Source organism: Homalodisca vitripennis, chromosome 3, assembly GCF_021130785.1.
Source record: "Homalodisca vitripennis isolate AUS2020 chromosome 3, UT_GWSS_2.1, whole genome shotgun sequence".
In the NCBI taxonomy this organism is placed as follows: Eukaryota; Metazoa; Arthropoda; class Insecta; order Hemiptera; family Cicadellidae; genus Homalodisca; species Homalodisca vitripennis.
Genome location: NC_060209.1, coordinates 79959390 through 79983316, shown reverse-complemented (window position 1 = coordinate 79983316; position 23927 = coordinate 79959390). Strand labels below are relative to the sequence as shown.

General features: G+C 33.7%; 1 protein-coding gene across 4 annotated transcripts in view; it reads right to left on the bottom strand.

The window, feature by feature from the left end:
* The window catches only part of LOC124357100 (quinone oxidoreductase-like protein 1), a 63230-nt gene extending 42274 nt beyond the window's left edge, over window positions 1-20956 (bottom strand). For all 4 annotated transcript variants that reach the window (XM_046808542.1, XM_046808543.1, XM_046808544.1 and 1 more), the window contains exons 1-5: window positions 20676-20956; window positions 4364-4571; window positions 2652-2720; window positions 975-1085; window positions 5-139 (exon numbers count right to left, since the gene is read on the bottom strand). In XM_046808542.1, the coding sequence (XP_046664498.1) occupies window positions 5-139; window positions 975-1085; window positions 2652-2720; window positions 4364-4571; window positions 20676-20756 (604 nt within the window). In that variant the 5' untranslated portion in view covers window positions 20757-20956. The remainder of the gene's footprint in view (window positions 1-4; window positions 140-974; window positions 1086-2651; window positions 2721-4363; window positions 4572-20675) is intronic.
* Window positions 20957-23927: the final 2971 nt, after the last annotated feature.

Genomic DNA, 23927 nt, shown 5'->3' with positions numbered 1-23927 from the left:
TCACCTAGTTTATCAGAAAGTGTCTGCAGGTACAGTTTTTCATCTGAGGAAGAGCATGTCGCTATGACTCGTGCGCCCCAGTGGTGGGCCAACTGTACGCAAGCACTGCCGAGAGCAGTTGCTCCGTTCAACACTAACACTGCGAGTTGAGAACAAACAGTAGGGCCATGATCAACAACATTAATATCTGAACAACAGCTCAAGCTAATGCGGTCAATATAATAACTATCACTATTCTGGTTAACACTGTGTTGAAACATTACTTATTTCTAGAATTTAACTGTGTTACAAAAGTTGCAACGTGGTGTGAACTGGAAAACTTGAAAGAATTTAAATAATAGAATCTAAATGATAGATTTTAATTATGATTACATCAGTGGCTAATATCCTAAGGTCATTTATTTAGTCTCACATGTGCATATTAAATGTATTGATCAGAGTTAGAGTCACACACAGCTTAATTCATAACTAACCATAACTTATAATGTAACAAATCTAAAACTTGAATGGTACTATGATATTCTAGAATAATATTTGCTTTAGATTTGTTACAATACAATAACAATATCCTATAGTAGGAAACAGACAGGCCCTATAAAACACAATCTACATTATCCTATTCTGTCAAATTAACGTGCATACAGTATAGTAGGAAAGAAAGTAAGACAAGCCATAAAATTAATATTACTGAGAATAAAACAAAGAAAAAATACATAAATACAAAAAGACTGGTAGTGACACCAGATACATTAGTTTGCTCAGGTAGTAAAGAGACAGGGAGGAGTGTACATATTCTCCAATAAAATGAAAAGTTTCCATTTTTCTGGACATTTGGCATAATTATTCAGTGATACAAGTGTTACTGATTTCTACAATGGCAAAAGTCCGGAAAACCCCTGTTTCCTTCACAATCCTCCCACCATAAAAAAGCCACTAAGTTAATCATTAAGTTTGATTTCATCACTAAAATATACCTGTGTCGCCACTAACGAGTCTGCCTAGGTAGTACAGAGCCAGGTAGGAGCGCACACATTCCCCCACACAGCCCGCAGCATCAACAAAACTCACCGAGTTTGGTTTCATCACTAAAAACAGGTTTCAAATGACAATTCTTTAAGTTTACACACTGCTTACTGATTTACAATATACTAAAACTATTTTATTCATAATTTATCAGATTTAAAATGTGTGATACTTTGTAAACTTTCCTGCAAAACAAAACCGATTTGTTACTGTATATACCATTATTATGCTATTTGGCCACTTTAGTTATAAATATATTACATTCTAAGGCTATAAATAGTGAAAGCAGACCCATGCAGTAGGTTTGTACATAGCTCTAGTGTTCAGTTTCTAGACACTTCATTAATTCAGTTTCAATCAAAGTGCAAGTGTTTTAGTTTCGGAATTAAGTTTTTAATGGTGACCTGAAATTTGTATTATTCAAAACAGGCTTCGTCCATATTGCTTCAGATAATCACATACATAGTGAATTATTTTATAAATTTATGATACAACTATTATATGTAAAATACACAATTTAATAGAGGATTTAAATATATATATATATATATATATATATTATTAGGTTAATTTGAATAAAGAAAATAAAAAGAAGTAAAGTATTAGTTAGTTACAATCTTCTAATTCAATTAAAAATGCCTTTATTCACGAAAGCTTCTCATTACATGAGTAACAGAATAAAGTAAACAACTAAAACTGACTTAAAACAACACAGATTTATAAAACTTAGCAATAGTTGACAATAAACACTTGGCGATTAATTACAATACAATACATTTACAACAGTTCAATGTAATTTTAAACTGCCTGTGTCAAATTATTTTTTAATTTCTGAAATCCATGACAGCCAACCGTCCCAGGAAAGTTCATTATACAATTTAGGACTAAAGTAAAGAATCCTCTTCTTCCAGCCATCATCTGGGAAGATGGAGTTGCTTGTTTTGCCAGAATACTATACCGTGGAACTTCCACATAAGTCACCAATCTCTAGGTACTGTGGTCCCAAAGTGACGACACATGGTGAACGAGAGAATGAGTCTAAATGCTGCATACAACAGTTATTGGTAGAATTCTGGAAGTATCTCGAAAGTGAGGTATTCATTCCCATCTACAAAGAGCATAAAAAACATGTACGGCAGTGTTCTGCAACTTTTTAATTTTTCTAATTTCTTCATTAATTACGTTATTGTTGTATGCAGGGAGACAGTAATAAAGCAAAAATTACAAAATTAATGACAGAATCACCTGCAGCTTTGCTACGTCAGGTAAGATTGATTTGTATCTGTACTGATCATTCAGCTTTACCAAAACGAACTGTGACAAGTGATTGATGAGAGGCTGTGCCAAGTACCATACCCAGAGACAGCAGAATCACACACCCCCAAATCTTTACCTTCTGTTTCAGCTGCACGTCTCCACCAAGGATTGTGTATATTATGCTAATGAGCAGTGCAAAGTGTAGATCAGAGCAATTTTTAACGTTTAACTTGAGACCATATCTCATTTGACTACTTTCTTATACTCACGAGATTCGAGTTTACACTTGCCAAAACTTGGTCAAAAGAGGCGAACTAAATATATGTCAATTATTAGTATTATTTCTAGCTTTTCAGTAAAATTTAACTCACCAACGTCGAATTCCTGAAGGACAACTCTCTCAGCACAGCCTGACTGTTCACTATCAATAGGAATCACACCTGAAAGCATAATCAGGTGCATAAATATATATATATATATATATATATATATATATATATATATATATATATCATACTAATTTGAAACTAGTTGTTTTGATCAATTCCAAGAGCAAGTAATGAAAATATTCGATTTTGACCACATCATCATTAGCAAGAAAAACTATCTTATAATTTCACCACAATTGGTGATTACCAGAACAGTAAAACTAAAAACAGTATTAAAGAAAAATGTTAATTTAAAAAGTTTCATCCAAATTTTAAATACATTTCTGTAGAAAAACTTTTTTAACTTTTTACATACGGTAATTTAAATGATGGGTGGTCTAACTGCTAATATTTTCTCTTAGATTTGAAAATGACTTTAGTATTTTTTAAATGTCATAATCTGGTTAATAAATCCCAGGTAGTAATTTTGAAAAAACAAAAAGAAATACTCTGAAATATATTAGGTATCAAACTAATGAACCTCTCAGGAAGTTTTTAACTGAATTTGAACATTGGGGTTTGAAAAAGAAAAATGTTTTGGCTACGATAGTTTAAAATTCAAATAATAATTCCCATAGCCTATTTGTACATACATATTATAAGTTTTTCATACAACCAATACTTAAATGATTTACTTTACAACTCTGCAATATCATGCATGGTAGCAATGACAATATTGTAAAGAAGAACATCAGTCCAACTGTGCAAACAAATCTGGTGGTATATCAAGTAAACACCATGGATGGAAAGTGGAAGAATTTAATCTCTAGGATTTGTCCACTAATGCATTAATTTAGGAAATTGGACTAATGCAAAATCATTAAAAAGGGGTTCACTCAGACAAAATTTGTAACATAAAATTTAAGATATTATGATCTCATTGACACTGAAGTAGATTCAAATAAACTATCAAACTTAACAAATAAATTAATTCTAGTAATCTTTAAAGGGAATTTATTCCAACCATGGTGTAAAATTTATACCTATTCTTGGATAAAAAAGTAGATACCTGAGTTTGAACATTAACCACAAACTAACTAGTAGAGCTACAGTGGAACTTGCATTAAAATGTAGACAGTTTATTTTTGCATTTAGACATGTAGAGAAATTAATTTACAAATAACATCTAGTTTTTATTTGATAAGAATGAAAAAAATGTACCGGTTTTTGGTCCCTTTCAACCAAACTGTAACTTACTTTGAAAATCTTTAATTAATTTGGAAATTTGAGATCCCATTAAGACCAAATTCTTAAACAAGATAGGAAAAGTGTATTGTTTTTGAGTTTGTAACTTTGGAATTGAAATATATGAAAAAAAGTTGTTATTAAATTACCATAATAACTCTTATTCTTGACCGGGTAGTTAAAGGAAATTCAGGAAAATCGTCATTGGTTATGTTACAGAGTTATTAAATTCATGGGGAATTAATTATTTAAACAATTATTTAAAATATTTTATTTTTGTACACAGATTTAATTGAGCAGGTTTTGTTAATTTACTGATGGGTGCCTGCTTGTTTGAACACAAAATCCACCAAATTGCTCATGGCAATGATAACAAGTCATATAAAATGAAATCTTTATAACTTTACAATAAGTGACTCTGAAAAACTAATAAAAAAATCATAAGACTAGAACTTAGAAGTTGTGGTCACCTGTCACTTGATCGCCAACACGAAGTGAAGAGACATCACTTCCAATGGCTCGAACAACTCCAGCGATGTCTTGACCCGCTGGCAGCCGATTACATCCCATTTTGCGGATAAGTGTGGTCAGGCTTGCTCCATCACCAAGAGGAACCGATAAACCACAAGCCTTTATTTCTACAAGAATCCCATATTTTCCTAGTTCTGGCAAATTTTCCTGAAACAAAACAATTACTAATTTATAGAATGATTCAAAATTTAGAGATTTTTAGTAGAGACAAAAATATGCTTTTAAAGTTTAATTATGATTAGTATTTATTTTATTTATAATTTTATGGCCTACATTGGACCACTTTAGTCACTTTATATTTTCTAGTCTTTCTTCTTTTATCCACCCAATATTTCTTCATCCTTTCCGAGCGTAATTTCCTTTCCTCCTCCGGAACCACTCTCTCCTATTCGTTGTTTGTTTCTTTTCAGCTGTAGTGTAGAGTGTTTGTCATTCAATATCTTCAATGTGTTTGTCTTGTGTTTTAAATCCTCTACTGTAATTTGTAACTCTCTCATATCTTCCTTTAATTCTGTGATCCATTTAATGTCACTTTTACTATACCACAGTTTTTCTACTATTTTCCTGCTAATTCTATTTTCAGGTGTTCTTAACAAATGCCCCAGGAATGATATTCGTTTCTTTTTAATTATACTTGTAATGGGTTCTATATTTTTGTAGACTGTTTCATTGGAAGCTAGTCTCCAAACTCCGTCTACTTGATAGTTTTTTGTTTAAGCAAGTTCTGACTATTCTTCTCTCCATCTTAAGAACCTTATCTATTGCAATAGTATTTGTTGTTTTAAATATTGTTTCACTTGCGTATGTAATTTGTGGCAGAGCAACTGTTTTGTAGTTGTCTTAATTTTGTATTTATTGAAAGACCATTTTTTTATTATACGTATTTCTTAGTAGCATGTTTAATCTTAGTTAGTTTGTCTATTTTATTTTGCCAAGATGGTTTTTCATTCAGGTTATAAGTGTTTACTTCTCCTAAGTATTTAAATTTCTGCACAATTTTTATATTGTGGTTGTCCAACCTTATTTTATTTGCAAGTGGAGGCTGTGTTAATAAAACTTCAGTTTTTTTCAAACGATATCTTTAAACCAATTTTCTGAGCTATATCTTGTAAAGATTTAATTTGCTGTTTTGTTTCATGAATGTCATTGGCCCAAAAAGAGCTAAGTCATCAGCAAACCCCAGACAGTTCAGATTAATGTTGTCCCTTTGATATCCAATCTTTATGTTTTTTTGGTTATTTCTTTCCCATTCCCTCATGACGTACTCTAATGCACAGTTAAAAAGAAGCGGTGATAATCCATCACCTTGTCTTAAGCCAGTCCTTTATCTGAAATGGTTCTGAAAGTTCTCCTCTAAACTTTATTTTAGACTTTGTATTAGTTAATGTTAGTTCTATTAATTTAATTAATTTGGGGTGAAGTCCAAAATGTCTCAGTATTTTTAATAGTGATATTCTATGAATGGAATCATAGGCTTTCTTGAAATCAACAAATGTTATTGAGAGTTGTTTATTTTGTTTTCTATAATATGCCATAATTAACTTTAGTGTAATTATTTGCTCTGTACAACTTCTCCAAGGCCTGAATCCTCCTTGGTATTCTCCAAGTTCTTGATCTAGTTGGTCCTTAATCCTGTTGTAGAGAATCTTTGAAAAAATCTTTATAAGTACAATCGAGGAGTGATATACCTCTATAGTTTATCCGGATTTACATCTGTCACCTTTCTTGTGCAAAGGATGAAATTATAGCTATAGTCCATTGATCGGGAAATTTCTCTCAGTAACCCAAATTTTCTGTAGTATCATATGAAGAGAGGTATGACTAGATACTCCAGCATACTTCCACACCTCTGCAAAATAATTTGGTCTTCACCACCTGCTTTGTAGTTCTTCAATTCTTTAAGTACAGTTTCCACTTCTTTTACTGTAGGGGGGTTAATATTTACAGGTTTGGTTTTTATTGGAGTATTAGTGTTGATTTCCAAAAATTTCCTCCGGTTCCTTACAATTCAGGAGTTCCTTAAATGCTTCTGCCATTATTTCAGCATTCTCCTTATTGTTATGTGCAGTTTTTCCATTTTTGTTTTTCAACAATAATGTCGGAGGGCTGTACTTTTTGTAATTGTGTATGAAAGGCTTTGTAATAGTCTCTAGAGTTGGTTCTATTAGTAATTCTTCTCTATAGAGTTAATTAACTGTGTTTCATATTGTCTCTTACATTTTCTAATAATTTTGGAGAATAGTTTCCTTGTGTTCTTGAGGTTATTGGCATTTTCCTCAAGAATTATTATGATTAGTATAATGGATTAATAATGTAACTAACAAATTTAAATTTCTTCCTTAACATCTTCTAAGTATTCCAATTAACACCACCAATATATTGGAAACACAATTAATTATAATTTTGAGATTATGTCCACAAATAAATCAGAATACGCCTGCAATGTTAATTTTTTAGAGGCAATTACATAGGGTCTAGGCAGTTACAAGGCACTCTTGTTTCATACACTATCTTTTTCTTCAGTCTTTCTATGAATATTTTAAGATACACAAGACAACATTTTATTCTAGGATACAAGAACACAAAGTTTATTAAGAAAGTATCCAACTTCCTGCTATATGGCTACATCATGCTTTATATCATCTGTATTTGCTGTCCTACAATAAAAGAGCTATTATGAAAGAACCAGTTGATTCAAGAATTTACATTATCAGGACAGAAAACTAGCAATTTTACTTGTATGGTAAATTATAATGTTCATATGTTTATTAATTGTCCAGTATTAATTGGGAGGTTATTTGTTCATCATATTTTAACAAGAGGTGTCCAAAATAGTCTCTTTAAGGTTCCAAACACTTATACCAGTGCTCTTGACACATTTAGAAACAAGTCTTGAAGGCATCTTTCGGAATGGACTTCACTTGAGCTGTTGATTTGTATTACATAATTTCTGGTCTCAAATCGGGATCCTTTAAGATATGTCTCAAAGTGAGGGAACAATAATAAATAAGACTGTGTGCCGTATCAGAAATGTATGGAGGCTGTTGTAATATGGAGATGCTGTGATTTACCAAGAGATTTTAAAGAAGATGGGAAGAATGTGCTGGAGCTATTGTACTGATGAAGGTGCCAAGAATTTGGGGTCTGCAAGTCGGGATATTTATGTCATACTGTACTCCTTAATAATAGCATGATCCTCACGTCAATAAGCCTACTCATGATGAAAAATCTGTTAGGATGACCTTGATTTTGTTTCAAACTTGACATGTTCTTTTCAGACAGGGTGTGTTGCGTTTATACGAGAATACTAGCACTCTCTGTCATATTCATACACTTACGATTCTTGGCCTATTATGGTTTTGTTTTGAGAAAATTAGGGTTATTCTGAACGCGACATGTTCTGAACAATTTTAAGCTGAAAAAGTTCTTTAGAACAAATTTTGTGCATGAATACATTTTTTGTTAAAATACAATAAGCTGCATCATACGGTAATATATATTTATCATAAACCAACATGTGTTGTATATAATTTTTTCACACAAATAAATACAATTTAATTCTATTTCTGTTTTTTTAATGCAGTTTTTTCTACAAGATGTAAAAGTGTTGCAGCTGACAGTTTCATTTTATAAAAATAAATGTCTGAAATTGCTGAAATATTCCAAATATTATCTATCTAGTTTCAGAATATGTAGGTTTATATATGATTTATACAAAATAAATATTATGTAGTTAAAAAATGCAAAAAGAGCTTGAATTGCTGAATTTGTTTCTATAAATTTAAGGTTTTATAAAACATTTACTAAAAATATAAAATAGCATTAAAATTCTTCTAATTTATACTAAAATTTAGTGAAAGATATGGACTATAAGAAAAAAATGTAATTCCTACTTAGTCCCATTTAGGTCTCCAAGATGCACATTTATCATGTTACAAACATTTCATTTGGTCATGTGTGATGCATTTGTACATGATTGTCCACAAACATTAATTTACTATTTTGATTGGTTCCCTTGAAAGTACTTAGTTTAAGGTAATCATAAAATATCTTAAATATTTACAGTTAAGATAGGCTGATAAAAAGAGGTATAACATACTTTGCACTATATTAAAATCTTGTACAAAATGGTCATTTGTAAATAATTTAACATATTTCCCAAGTTATTATAAACTAACTAACATTTGGAAAGAGTGTAATGCCATTTACACAAAAGAACTTGCTTTACAGTAAAACAACTCTCAGAAATATAATAAGCATAGGCCTAACACTAAAATAAACTACCAAAATGGCAGAATTTTGTTTCACTTCCAATAACAGGGGTGTACCACCTGAGGGAGGGGGCAAAAAGGCGTAAGTACACACCTCATCCAGATAAACCTAAACCATGGTAAGGGCGCAACCGACATCTTGGGTAGGTGGTTTATCACAACAGGCCTGTACATCGCCCTAATCCAGGAACCTTGGATTACATCGGATGTCTAAGACTCAGGTTATTAATCTTATATGTGATAAATAAAGTGAATACCCAAGAGAGTGTGTCTTACTTGCAAAACATATAACTGGTTTTACTGTTACAGAATTAACACATAGAGACCTGGTGGCAGTGGCAGTGAACACAACAAGGGAATAAAGAGGTAATTTTTGCCTCAACATACTTCCCTAACTCTTCAACAAACTGTCCACCATTGGAAATATAAAGGCTAGTGCAGTACTGTGGAGAAAGAGGTGCGGCCCTCATACTCGGCTGCCACTGCAACGCACATCAGACTTACTGGGGCAGCACCAACATCAACCGAAGAGGTGCGGAGCTTCTGCAACTTTTGTTTTGCAATTACATTATTCTAGAAAATAGGAGGTCTAGTCCCACTTTTATAAATAGAGTCAGACAAGAGATTTTGGATTTAGGCCTTAAATGCGTTAATATTGTAAGGTGGCATGTTTCTCAGGATGCGTCACTCTCGGACCACTATCCCATTAGATTTGACTTAGAAGCGGGAGAAGAGATGAATGTGACCCACAGCTTTCCAAGATCTACCAACTGGAGGGGATACAAAGTGTTTCTAGTAGAATAGTTGAAGGAAATAGAACTCAATCAGAAAAATGAATTTGAATTAGAAAGGTTGGCTCAATTGGTAGAGAAAGCCATTATAATGGCTTATTAGAAAACTGCCCCCTCAGACACAACAGGCTAAAGAAAGATGTGCCTTGGTGGAGAAGGAGGCTAGAAACACTCAAAAACAAAACTCTAAAGTTGCTTAAGTGGACAAAAAGGACAGACGACTGATTCCCATACCAAAATGCCCTAAAAGAATACAAAAAGAAATTAGAAAAAAACTAAAGAAGAACCTGGAAAAACTTTTATAAAACATAAAAAACCTAGCAGAGTCTGCCAGGTTTCATAAAGCTCTCCAAACTGATCACTATAACCCTCTAGGGCCCTTAGAAAAGGCTAATGGTAGCCTTACAGTGAAAGAGAAGGAGACTCTATAACTGTTGCTGGACACACACTCTTCAGGAGGTCTCTTGGCTCAAAAGGAGGATTTTCATTCTCTGGCGGAGGATAGATCAGGTTGGGATGTTGCAAAATCTAGATAACAATCAAAAAGAATTTTTATATCTGAAAGGATTAAATGGGTAATAAGATCCTTCAAGCCATTTAAATCTCCTGAGGCGGATGTAATTTTTTCTGGCCCTTCTTCAAGAAGGATATTATACTAAACACACTGATCATCCAGTTTATAAGCAGTTAAGCCCTAGGATACATTCCAAAGAACTGAAGGACGGCACTTGTGGTGTTTGTGCAGAAAAAAGACAGGGATTCTTCTCACCCCAATTCATACAGACCTATTAGCCTAACATCTTTCTTCTTGGTAAAAACTTTGAAAAATATCATTAATAGGCATATAAGGGATGAACCCTTGCAGGTACACTCTCTTAGTCTATATCAACATGCATATGTGGAAGGTAAGTCAACTACCATCGCTCTTATCAGCTTAGTGGAAACGGTGAGGTCACCTTCAAAGAAAAGGAAGTCCTAGTCAGCGTCTTTATAGATATTGAAGGAGCTTTCGACTGAGCAGCATATCAATCCATGGAGGCAGTTCTGGAATGATTTTTGAGTCCCCCAGATGCTGTCAAGTGTCCTCCTAAAAAGTAGACAAGTAACAGGAAAGTTCAGGGATGAGTTGGCCACAATTACGGCCTGAAAGGATGCTCCAAAGAGGGACCTGTGTCCCCTTTTGTGGGCAATGGTGGTTTACGACCTCCTAACAAAATGAGCCGGTTCAATACCTATATCTCCCCGGCTCATGTGTGTTTTATATAGTGTATGTTTGTGTGGTTTATTGGCTGCAGAGGCCACTGACCTTTTGAAGGCGTTTGGCCTTTCCGGGAGAGTGGCGTCAAGACTCCGAGCCGTGGTGTACTGGTTAGGAGTAGCTCCAGTTTAAAATTTTGTTTAATTAAGTGTTTTGTTAGTTTTTGCTGAGCTGTTTTCCTTCTGACATGTGCGGCTAAGTTTACGGCCCCTCACTGATGAGGTCCAAGAGATAAGTTGTTTTTCTCCTGTCATCTCTCCATCGTGCGTGGTCGCAGAGAACCTTCGCTTTTGCGCTCTGCTGAAGGACGGCCACCATGATGGACATTTCTTCTAGTCAACATCTGTGATACCCTGCTCATATTCTTTATTTATTTGTTATTGTTATTGTTGCCATTTATATAGTTTATATTTTGTTATTTAATTTTAAGTTAGTTTTAGATATTATTTAGTTATTTCTTGGATTTCATTAGGAGCCCGCCCTTAGCCGAAGGATACCGGGTGGAATTGGCATTTCTTGTTTCAAATTATGGTTTTTCTAATTTTTTGTATACAGGTGCACCTGACAAGGATTGTTTGAGGTATATACTACTGCAGGCACTTTTTATTTTTTTTTATTTTTTTTTTTTTTATTTATAGTATATATATATATATATTTATATTGACTGGATAGGCCTATGTTATGTCTTAGTGAATGAACCTGAGTATACTGACCACGGTGTTCTTTATTTTACCTAGTTAGTTTTGATCCGGCATCCCGTTCGCCACCATGGGCACGCGCTTCCCTGATGGTTTGCTGTGGGTGTGCGAGCGGCGATGTACCGGTTTCAAAAAGCAGAAAAAAGGGGAATAAGTTTACAACGTTACGCTGTTAATCTGATGCTAATGGTCAAGGAAAAAAATAAAGGCACACTGGAACACCTCACTCAAGAAGCCCTAAACTTTATAAGCAACTAGGTGTCAAGGGGAAGATCTATGGTTTAACACATCAAAATAAAGTGTGATAACGTATCAGAAAGTATGGTTAAGAAATACTCCTTTGAAATACCATACATAGTCTCTATTAAAAAAATGGAGTAAAAAGGAGGCCTACCCTACTAAAGGAGTCCCAGAAGTTCTATACACATGGTTCACACCTTGGCTCTAGGGCAAGATTTGGTATTTACAGACCAGGAGTTAACCTAGCTGTACCCCTGGGAAAAGACACCATGGTCTTCCAAGCAACTGGTGTCCAAGAGGAAGTCATGGCAATAGAATAATGTGCCAGAAGACTCATACAAATGAGGCCAAAAGGAGCAGAATATTTAATCCTTTCTGACAGCCAGGCTGCACTAAAGGCACTTGACGCTTGTTCGTTTGACTAGAAAATAGTTTGGGAATGCAAGAATCCTCTGGTGGAACTGGCGAAGAAGAACAAGATTAATACTCGGTTAAGTACCAAGTCACGAGGGCATTCATAGAAACGAAAAAGCAGATACCCTTGCCAAAATAGATGCAGAATCCCTTATGGCAGGGTCTGAGCCAGGCTGTGGAGTTGCCTTCTCCTACAGCAAAGCTCTCGTAAAAGATTGGGAAAAGAGGATTAGATCCAATAACTAGTAGTAAGGCCACAGGATTAAGACAATCAAAAAGGTTTATCTCTCTTTATGCTAAAGGATAGGCATCTATCCTTGAACAAAGTAAGGAAGATCTATGATTGATAGTACAGTAAGGATGTTGATAGGACAGTAAGGATGTTGATAGGACATGGCCCCCTTAGAAAACATCTAATGAAGATGGGTCTTAGTCAGACTGATGAATGCAGACTCTGCGAAGAAGCAGAAGAATCAGTGGAATACATTATGGTTACACTGTCCTGCCATATCTAAAAGTAGGAAAAAATTCCTAGTGGCATATATTCCCATCCCCAAGGACATCAGAGAACAGGAACCCTCAGATTTCATTGGCACAAGTCTCAGATGTTGAGAGCAAAAACATAAGTAAGGGAGGCGCAAAGAAAGATCCTTTTAGGATTATGTGTGCAGACTACTGTCTCTTTTCCTTGGAAGAAAAAAATGGTATTCAAGTAATGGCTACTAGAGACGGAAATCTTTTTTTCAATAACCTATTACAAAATAACGTGTTGAAGTATTACGTTCCAGAAACCTGTTACAGTGATAACATGTTAATATACAAAAATTTAACCATCACTACAATTTAAAATAAACCCATAAAATTAAAAATGGGTTAATTCAAATTTTCACTATACAACACAATTATTGGATGCTTCAAAGTCCTTACCTACTATTTGTTATTAGGCTAAACATACATACATATTATAAATATAACAAGTCAAAGATAACCTTTACAAGTGCTCAAACATCGTCAAACGTCTCCGACAATAAATCACGTTGTACAACCTAGGACGTGATTTGAGGTTGGGAAAAAACCAATAAGAAATGTCCTTAGCCTTCAGTGTAAGCTTCGGTGGTGCCACCCCGCACTCTGGTGAAATAAGAAAGACATCCCTCAATATAGTACCGTACCCAAATTCAAGCTCAGATTACATTAGCGCTTGTAAAGCTTATTTATATCTTTGCTACTACTCTTAACATGTTTATAATAATCTAATCTAAACCTACTTATATCGCATAAGATTCCATACTGTAATTTCCATTCCTAGCATCATTGCCTGCACGAAATGGCCTCGGCTGTTACTGGTTGATGAGTAACCTAATACCAGAAAGTTGTGATGACAACACCAAATCATTCAGACCAGCTGTTACTGAAATAACAGTATTTCAGTAATAGGTTACCACACTGAATTAACTGTTACTGACACTAACACTGCCCATCTGTAATAGTAGCACACACAATGGTTATGTAAATGTTTTATTTGTGTCAGACACTTTTATCCTTTAAAATAGTAAAAAGTAAGTAAATGTTATACTGTTTTGTTTGTTATATTAATAAATACACTAGATAGTTTTTTATTCACCATAACATTGTTACTTTTTATCCTTAATTTCAAATGCCTATAACGTAATTTGGTTTAAGTAGATATATCGAGGATTCTACACTCATGAATATCGATTATTCGATATTATCGATCATTTAAGTGTTGGACGCTTATTATACTGTAGCCCTATTCGTTACAGCAGTCGCATTGGGATGCAGTAAAATAAGCATCCAACACTTGAATGATCGATAATATTGAATCATTAATATTCATGAATAAAGAATCCTTACTACAACTACTTAAACCAAATTACGTTGTATTTCAAATAACAGTATAAAGTAATAAAACTTTTATATAACTATTGTGTATGCTGTTTGCTGCCATTACAGATGGGCAATATTAGTGTCAGTAACAGTTAATTCAGTGGTAAACTATTACAGGAACACTGTAATTTCAGTAACAGCTTGGGTAATGATTTGTACTTACAATAATTTTTTGGTTTTGGGTCACTTGGTACCCACTAACAGCGCAGGCCATTTCATATAGGCAGCAATGAGGCATATATTATCACTGGAAATATTACTACATTGTGCAATGTTATTATGTGACGATATAAGTAGGTTTAGATTAGATTATCGTAAATATTTTACTAGAAGTTTTAAAGTTAAACATAACTGTTTAACTTTAACATAAACATACATAACAAGCGCTTACATGACCTGAGCTTGAATTTGGGAACTATCTCGAGGGATATTTTTCTTTCTTTTTGCCACCGAAGCCTGCATTGAAGTTGGACGATCAGGGACGTGATCTGAAGTCGGGAAAATACCGATCAGAAAAGCCCTTGGCCATCAGGGCAGGCTTCGGGTGGTGCCACCCAGCACTGCTGGCAAAACAAGAAATACATCCCTCAAAATAGTACCCAAATTCAAGGTCAGACCACGTGAGCGCTTATTTGGGTTATCTTTAACTTTTTATATTTATAATACGTATGTATATCATATTAACAAATAGTAGCTAAGGACTTCTTAGTGCCCATTGTAATGAAAACTAAGAAAACCTTTTTACAAACTAAGGCTTTAATCAACAAAATTCAACTAGATAACCTTAAATATTCAATCAGAATGTATAAACAATTACTTAATATCTTCTTTAAAAATAAACAGATGATCTAGTTATGTTTACATGGAGTAAATTATATAACATTCAACCCCACTGAATTTAGGGGGTAGTAGTCATTGAAACGTTCAGGGATCCTTCTTATTCTTGATCCTCTTCGAGGAGAAACTATTTTATTTTCTTGATTGAACTGTTCAGATTCAACTTCAGTGTCTTTTGAAGAATCTTCCTTATTTCCTTGTGATGCATCTTCATGTTCATCCTCCACCTCCTGTTCTTCCGACCAATAGGATAAGTCTGTCACCATTAGACTTTTATCACCTCGGGGAGCTAAGTGTTTTTAGTGAAACAGTCGATTCTCTTCCATTGGGTAACGAATTAGTGCGTATTGTGGATTTGCTTCTACTAATTCAACTTCATCAACTAGTGGTTCGTATTTGCTGCTTCTTACATTTCGCCTAGTTAGTACTGGACCAGGTTGCAGTAACCATGCTGGTAGTGAAGTACCTTTAGTTGAATCGGCGTGGATGTATGAACATTTCTCTCGTGTGGAGTGCAGTTTGTTTCTGTGCATAGTAAAGAGCGTATCGAATGTAGAGACTCTGGAAGTACAGACTCCCAGTATCGTTGGTCCAGTCCTTTGGATTTTAGTGACAGTGTAACGGTCTTCCATATATTCCATTATATCTCTCATTTGTCCATTTCCTGCAGGATTTGTATGGACTGGTTAAACTTGTAGCAATCCCCTTTTGATGAAGATATGTCCTTATTTCATCAGACAAAAATGATTTGCCTCTATCAGAATGGATGTAATTTAGTATCCCATAAACAGAGAACAAGTTTTCCAAACATTCTATCACAGTACTCGAAGTCATCTCTTTGCAGGGGTAAGAGAATGGGAAGCGAGAGTACTCGTCAACAATATTTAACATATAAAACGATTTCTACTTGACGATGGTAGTGGTCCTTTTAAAATCAATATTGAGTCTTTCAAAAGGTGAAGTGGCCTTTATCAATGTGTTGATTTGTTTGTGGAATCTAGGTTTGACCTCTGAACAAATAGGACAAGATAAAAGTCATTGATTTGATCTCATTCAAAGAATATGGGCAAATTCTTGCTGTGTACCCAGTGATAGAAAACGCGTTATTCCTGGATGACAAAGAGCCTGGTGCATTTCAAAAAGTTTGTTGTCAGTCGTAGAGGCATTACAGATCTGAGAGAGTGCGTCTGCAGAAACGTTTTTCTTTACCAGGTCGATATTGAATGTCATACGAGAAAGGAGAAAGATCTAGTCGCCAGCGCATGATTTTGTCGTTTTTAATTCTGCTAGAATGTTTTTGGTCAAAAATAAATGACAAAGCTTTTTGATCAGTAAAGAGAATAAAATTGTCTCCCTAACAAAAAATGTCTCCATTTCTTAATAGGTTCTACGATGGCCTGTGCTTCTCTTTCTAACTGTTTGAGTGTTGTTTTTTCACTTCCAGACAAAGTCCTAGAAAAGAAGGCAACAGGACGTCCATTTTGGCTCAGTGTAGCAGCTACTGCAACTCCTGAAGCATCAGTTTTCGACTATCAATTGATTTTCCGGTTCAACAGTCACAAGAAATGATCTTTCTATATCTTTCTTAATGTTTTGAAAATCACTAGCGGCAATGGAGGTTGGTTCAATAGGAAAATTCCTACAGCTTACTAAACTTCTAATCTTGTCAGAAAACCTTGGTATCCATTTGGAGTAGTATAATAACAATCCAAGTGTTCGTTTAAGAGAAGCAGCATCATGAGGCAGAGGCATGTCCAAAAGTGGTTGTAATCTCTCTGGGTCGGGACGTATAGTTCTATTTCTGATTTGATAACCAAGGATAGATATAGTATCTTGAGCAAATTTACATTTCTTCAGTTTCAATGTTAGATTGTATTTCTTAGCCACAGTCATAAACTTTTCTAAATTTTTATCATGATCTTGTTTACCCATTCCTCCTATTGTAACATCATCAATACATGCGAAAGTACCTTCGAGTCCTTCTTCTGAAATAATCTTATTTATAGTCCTTTGGAAAGCAGACACGCTTGGACAAGCGAAATTTGGGGAAAATGAATGCGTTTGAACTGATACAACTGCCCATTAGCTTCAAAAACAGTAAGTTGTTTTTCATGCTCTGGAATTGGTATCTAATGATAAGCACTAGACAAATCCAATGAACTGAAAGTATCAAATTCAGCAATTTTTAACACAAGTGATTCGATATCTGGCAAAGGATAAGCATCCAATAATGTAAATTTATTTACTGTCTGAGAATAGTCTATTACAAGTCGTTTCTTGTGGTTTTCATTTTTGGTAATGAGCACTTGAGTTCGCCATGGAGAAAACACTTTCCTCGATAACACCATCTTTCAGAAGAGACTGTATTTCACATTGTATAAATTTTTTATCTTTCCCAAAAAACCCGCCTTGTCTTAGTCACAACAGGTCGACAATCTTTAGTCATGTGCTGAAATAATGATGGTGGTTCCACATTAGCACAGGCAACGTTACAAACGGAGAGAAAGATGATCTTGGTCCCCCAAAGTCTACAGTAACATTTGTATGTAGTTTCATGATATCATGTCCTATCAGTACATAACCTTTCAATTACAAGCATTTTGATTTGTTTGTAAGCATTGTCTTGTACATACAGATCTACCCTAACATACCCTTTAATTGGTGAAACGAGTGACGTAGATGCCATTGACACCTGTTTGACTTCTGGAAACGTTTTAAGGTTGTTAGCCTTTACAAAAAATAAAGGTTAATCAATAAAAACTATCAGAACTTCCAGTATCAACTAAAAAACTTAGCAGAAATTCCGTTTACATTTCCGGATACAATTGCTTTAGATAATACTTTATTTAGGTGTTACTGCTGAAGTTATTATGGGACATGTTGTTAAAGAGGCTGAATTTATCTTACCTTTTTTAAGATTCTTAGATCAACAAACTCTGAGAAAATGACCAGTTTTTCGAGCAACCTTTACAAATAGCATCTTTTGCAGCGGCAGTCATCTCTTGAAATATGTCTTGCTCTTCCACAAAAATAACATTTCTGTCGGAGTCCGTGTGCTGATACAGCAGCAGCAGTAGAATTGTCTTCCTGAGTTTTTAGTTTAATTATTATATTATATATAGGAGTAAATTATATAACACCCATTAATTGTGTTGTATAGACAAATTTGAATTAAACTGTTTATAAATTTATTAGTTTATCACTTTATGTTACATTGTAGTGAGTTAGTTAAATTTTTGTATACTAACATCCTACCATGGTTACAGGTCACAGGAACGTAATAACTAAACATGTTAATTTGTAATAGATATTGACAAACAACATTATATCCCGTCTCCAGTGGCCATTACTCAAATACCACACACATGATTTAACTTTGTTTCAATTACTTTGGAACAATAATGTTGAAATGAATTACGTTTAGACTTTTAAGATTGTATTATAGTGAAGTTATAGTTTTATGCCTCAAAGAAATATATGCATTTTAGAATTATATAAAACAATACAAATTTCTTTATACTACGTTTGGGGTAGGGAGACCTACGAATACGGAATAAGGAGACCTGGTTTTTTATATCAAAGAATGTAATCATCGATACCTAATATTCGCATCTCAAATCCTAGACTATCAATCAATATAATAGTATCTATAGTCCTCAATAACAATCATGTTTTAAATTAAAATATGAATTTAATATTTACTAGCTGTTACCCGCGGCTTCGCTCACAATCTTTAGAACCTAAGTTCCTTATATTACTTAGTAAAAGCAATTATGCGTGATTAGCTGCGGGTAACAGCTAGTTCGTCAATACATTCATAGTATTTTATAACGAAAACTCTTGATTTTTAATAAAATACCAATTATAACCAGATACCCAGTTTACCCACGGCTTCGCACTGCGATTTCCTGCAGATATAATTGGGACATATAGGAGGCATATTTTCTTCCTTGAACCTTATTATTACCCTTCTGAGATAAATAGTCACTGAAAGATACTCCAAGCTCATGAACTATTTAAGATTTAAATTTTAAAACAGTATCAATATGCACTTGTGAAATAACTGGAATTTTTATCCAATATTCTATGATTTTTTGTATACAATTGAAACTATAATTAGTATACAAATATACCAGCGTGGACGGGAAGTCAAAAGTCGAATTCATTAGCGCACATACAATGTAATAAATGATGGCGCTCAATGTAATTTTTGAAAAACGAAAATAGGCGTATATTAGGTACATATTATTACAGTCTATGATTATGAGCTCCAGATGTTAAACGAAATTGCGTATGGTTTTTATTTTAGGCTTTGCGCGTTTGTGTATCACTTCTGGATCAAATTATTTATACTCATATATCCGATGCCATTACTGAGCTTGCTTTGTTGTCTCGATCGAGAGAATATGTTAGAAGCACGGAGTTCTGAGAACCATACTTCTGTCAAAAAAAAAAAAAAAAAAAAAAAAAAAAAAAAAAAAAAAAAAAAAAACAACTAAGGTAGGTTTTTTAAACATTCTTTTTTTTTTTTATATTTTGATAGCCAACGTAAGATAGTAATAATTTTGATATCTGCATTGCTCTTCTGATCAAGCACGAGACATGGTTTATATTAGAAAAATATGCAGTTAAAGGTGAATTTTTACGTAAGATTTGAATTGTATTATCTGGATAGTAAAGTCTATGCTTAACAGTGATTGCAGAAACAGTTGAAAACAAAATTTTGCTGATTCTCATAGAGTTTACTTTATGCTTTCAAACTATAAAGAAATTTAAAATCGTAATTAAATTATATAAACATATATTTGTTTGTCGCATTATATATTTTTACAAAGAACAGCTGATTAAATTTGAATATACAGGCTCTTTCACTTAATTAACATTATGTTTGCTGCAATGCATTTCTTACGAGTATTTCCGTAACTTTTAGAGACAGTTGGGGCGGAATCCTGAATCGGGAAACGGGATAAAAAGTATCCTATGTCCTTCTCCCAGTCCTTAGCTATCTCCCTACCAATTTTCAGCCAAATCGGTTTAGCCGTTCTTGGAGTTATAAATAGTGTATAACTAAACACGTGTTTCTTTTATATATATAGACAGTGATCAAACAAATTATCATAACCGAAATTAGGAAAACTGAAGACGACCATATTTGCTCCTCTCACAGTTACAGTTGTTTCTTTCCCACAAATTTTACATAATGGGTTTTTTCGGTACGAGTCCAACATGTTGAAGCCACGAAAAACAAGTCTTATCTATTATCTTTCAAAGCAATGTTGTGTAGTTTTCTAAAACTGACTGCCATTATTAATAATCAAATGTTACTTATGTAAAATTGAAATATTACCTTATAATGTGTATTATATGAAAGTATTTACAGCTGTTGATATAGATTATTTAAGTAAATTGCTCAAAATAATTAATCAGTATCGATTGATTATGATTAAATAATATCGTTTGCCAATTTCGATATAAAAACCCAGGTCTGCTTATCGTACCCTACCCCTACGTTTGGGCAGTTACAATTATTTAACAGGGTAAACAAACATGTCTGACAGCATTTAAATCATTCTAATTGATGATTTCATATTATCGATCACTCAAGTGTTGGACGCTTATTATACTGCCGCTCTCGCATTGTCACCTTTTAAATTTTTTTATAGCGAAATAGATGTTCCAGTATCATAAACCTACCTTACATACTTTGCTACTAAATGGCAGAGTTTGTTAATTTAATAGGTTGCTAAAAGTTGTCTCAGTAATGATCTTCACACTATGGAACAAAATGACATTGAGTGTTAGCCTATGAGTCAACAAAACGAAAAGTAGATTACCTCTTTAGACAATACAAAATTTGGAGTTGCAGATGAACCATCATACTCCAAAAACACACCATGTCTTGTCTTCATGTTCATAATAAATTTCAAAATCAAACAGAGTTATTCTATATTTTGAGGTTTAAATAAAAACAAATGATTTGCAAAATTACTGTTCAACGCCACTGTTATAAAAAATTCAATTTATTACCAAACTATCTACAAAAACAACCGGTATTGATTTGCAAATTTCTGCATTCTACTATCTTCAATCAATAAACAAACAGACCATATACACGTCATAGATTAACCAACAATAAATTCCATATGATCTAGTTCTGAAAAAAAAAAAAAAAAAAAAACATAAATCAGCTGGAGTGCAAATACATAGAGTAAAAGTAGATGAACAGTAACTGTACTTACTTTTGCTGGTTAATCTACTGTAATGTTTTAGTTCAATATTCTTATTACATTTTCTGCGTGTTAGGGTTATTGTTTTATAAATTCTATTTATTATTTACAATATATTCAATAAAAAATGAACATTAAGTAAATATGATACATTACACAAACAACGGTTGTTTAGCGTCCAAAGACCTTAACCAACACGAAGAACTTTAATGCGATCACATCAAGGAAGTTGTTCCTTTTAAGTCTATACATGTGCTCCTCACTATTGTCCAATAAATTCAAAGCAAGATGATTTTGATGTTCTTTAGTTAGGTAGCATAATCTAAACTTTGAGATCTCCTCTTGTAAATATGCAATTCTAGTGTCTCTGTGAATCACTGCATATGTAATGGACCATAGAGCTTGCAATTATCTCAGCACTTTGAATTGAAAACGCTGAATTGTTTTCAGATTTTATAAAGACGGAGTGGCCCACTGTTGAATCCTATATGTCCAGATGGGTTTCAAAACAACTTTGTACAGTTATGTTTTATTTTTTGAAAGTGATCTTGTTTGAAAGAGCGTATATATTTTCAAAAATTATGAATTTAGCTGCAGTCGTTTGTTCCAATTATGGGTTTGCCATGTTTATCAAGGTAGATTCCCAAATATTTAACATAATTTGGTTGAGTTAGCTGAGTGTTGTTAAAACCGTGAACAATTTTCCACGTTAATAGTAAATGTAAGATGCACAGATTTATTTTCCTTTACTTTTACTCTACAAGGTTTTAGCCTCTCAGATATTGAACTAAAAACACCTTGCAAGATTTGTGCCCCATAAATGAATTACGACGAGGAGCCATGACTGGAGTGTCATCTACAATGTCTGCAGTTAACGTCTCTTGATTCATTATGGTTTATCTATCTGCTGTGAAGATTATGTACAAAAAAAAATCCAATACGTTCTCATGTGGGTTAAATCTTTTTCCGACCTAATAATAGTTTTGAAATTTTATTCTGAAATATATTTCAGAGATATGATTTAATAGGCTACCATTGTTGAAAGTACGAGGTAGAAAGTGATGTTATCTTAAATAAAAGGCTATCATGCCTGACTTTGTCGAATACCTGGCTAACATAAAAATACGCTGCAGAACAATTTTCTTTTAAAAAAGCATAGAAGGATTTGATAGAAGGCTTGTCGGTCAGTATGAAGAAACCTGATGTGGTGGTTTGCCAGTTCTCAGAATAACAACTTTTCTGCTACCTTCATTGAGATGGAATGTAGTGAAGTGGCATCAAACAATATACGAGTACAAAGTTGGGAAGATAATTACTTTTCTGGGGAGCTCTTGTAAAAACTTTCCCTTGTTGAGGTTACAACCAGAGATTTTTTAGTATTCAGCTCTCTTATTGTTCTTGTATTCCTTCAATTCCAAAAGTATGAAAGATCTTATTGGCATTGCAAGCTGGTTAAGCAATTCTAGACAACCTTTATTGCAGGGCTTTTATCATAGTTGTTGTCTACAGGGTTAGGGTACGTTGAACACGTTAAAAATGGTTAGTAACCAACTCTGCTTTTTCTATCTCGCTTTTCGCCCAAGTATCGTCAGGCTTAAAAATATAAGTGATTGTAGTTTGAGGCTGTTTCTTCCTTTTGGCCACTTTCCCCAACGAATAGTGAATTCCTAAAACCATACACTATTTATCTATTTTAACACCCTTTTCAATTGTGTTAAAGCTATATTAAAATTTATTTAGCAATATTATTCTTTGATTTTTTTCTTCGCAAGCGACGTTTCTCTGCATTATTTTGTTTGATGTACTAACTATAACTATACCAGTAGTTTCATTTTGCGCTTAGGAGTTGATTTATAGGTAAAATACTGTAGAGTAGAAGTAAACATTACAATGGTATTGTCTATGTTGTTAGAGGAAATGTTCAACCTTAGAATATCATTCACCGATATTAGTCTCAGTTACTACTACTTTTGTTTGCCATTGTAGTAGGAGGCTTTAACATAATATTTGAACTGATGGTCAATATCAAGAGCGAGTGATCTGATTAAAGGTTAAGGGATGAGATGACAGCCATATAGTTTTGAGAAATTGCTCTGATCGCAAAGAAATCAAGAATATCTGATATTTTGTTTAAATCTGTTGGACGTTTAGTTGACAAATAATTAAGATTATTTTTTATCGATACATTTGAGGAAACTTCTTCATCTCCTAAGTTTTACTAACCTAGAACCCCACATTACATGTTTAGCAGTGTAATCGCTTCCCACCAGAAATCGAGAACCTAGAGAACCTCAAACCATTTTTCTAAAATGTTAAATCTATGAGTATAAAAGAGAGAAGAAACATCGTAGTTAACGGTATTTAAAAATAATAAAAATCTTAATAACTTGACTATTATGGCAAAGTCATATATTGCAATTCCAGAAATCAATCGTATAAAAATGATTCATTTTAAGTTTGCGATGACGGTTTTTAATGGGTTAGTTAAGGCAAGGCACGTATTTGTTGAACTTGTTGGGAACATGAGCATTTCAAGTTTGTTCAAAAACCCGTTGAATATTTGATTGAAATTGAGATGTTCTTCAAACATAGATCAACTCGATGTTAACCTAGAATAAAACAGGGATTATGCAGGTATTGCAGTAGACACATGAACCTGTTGAAGTTCACATCTACATAGAGATGGATTTAGGCCATGGATAAATTTATCAGCCTTACCACTTTCTGGTGATGGAGTAGGTGCTTCCTTAGTACTTGGTTTTAGGGGTGGGAGTTTTTTATGATCATATATATACAGAGCATCTGTTGTAATTTACTAGGTGCTTACCACCACATAGTACACATTTGGGGTGTGCATTT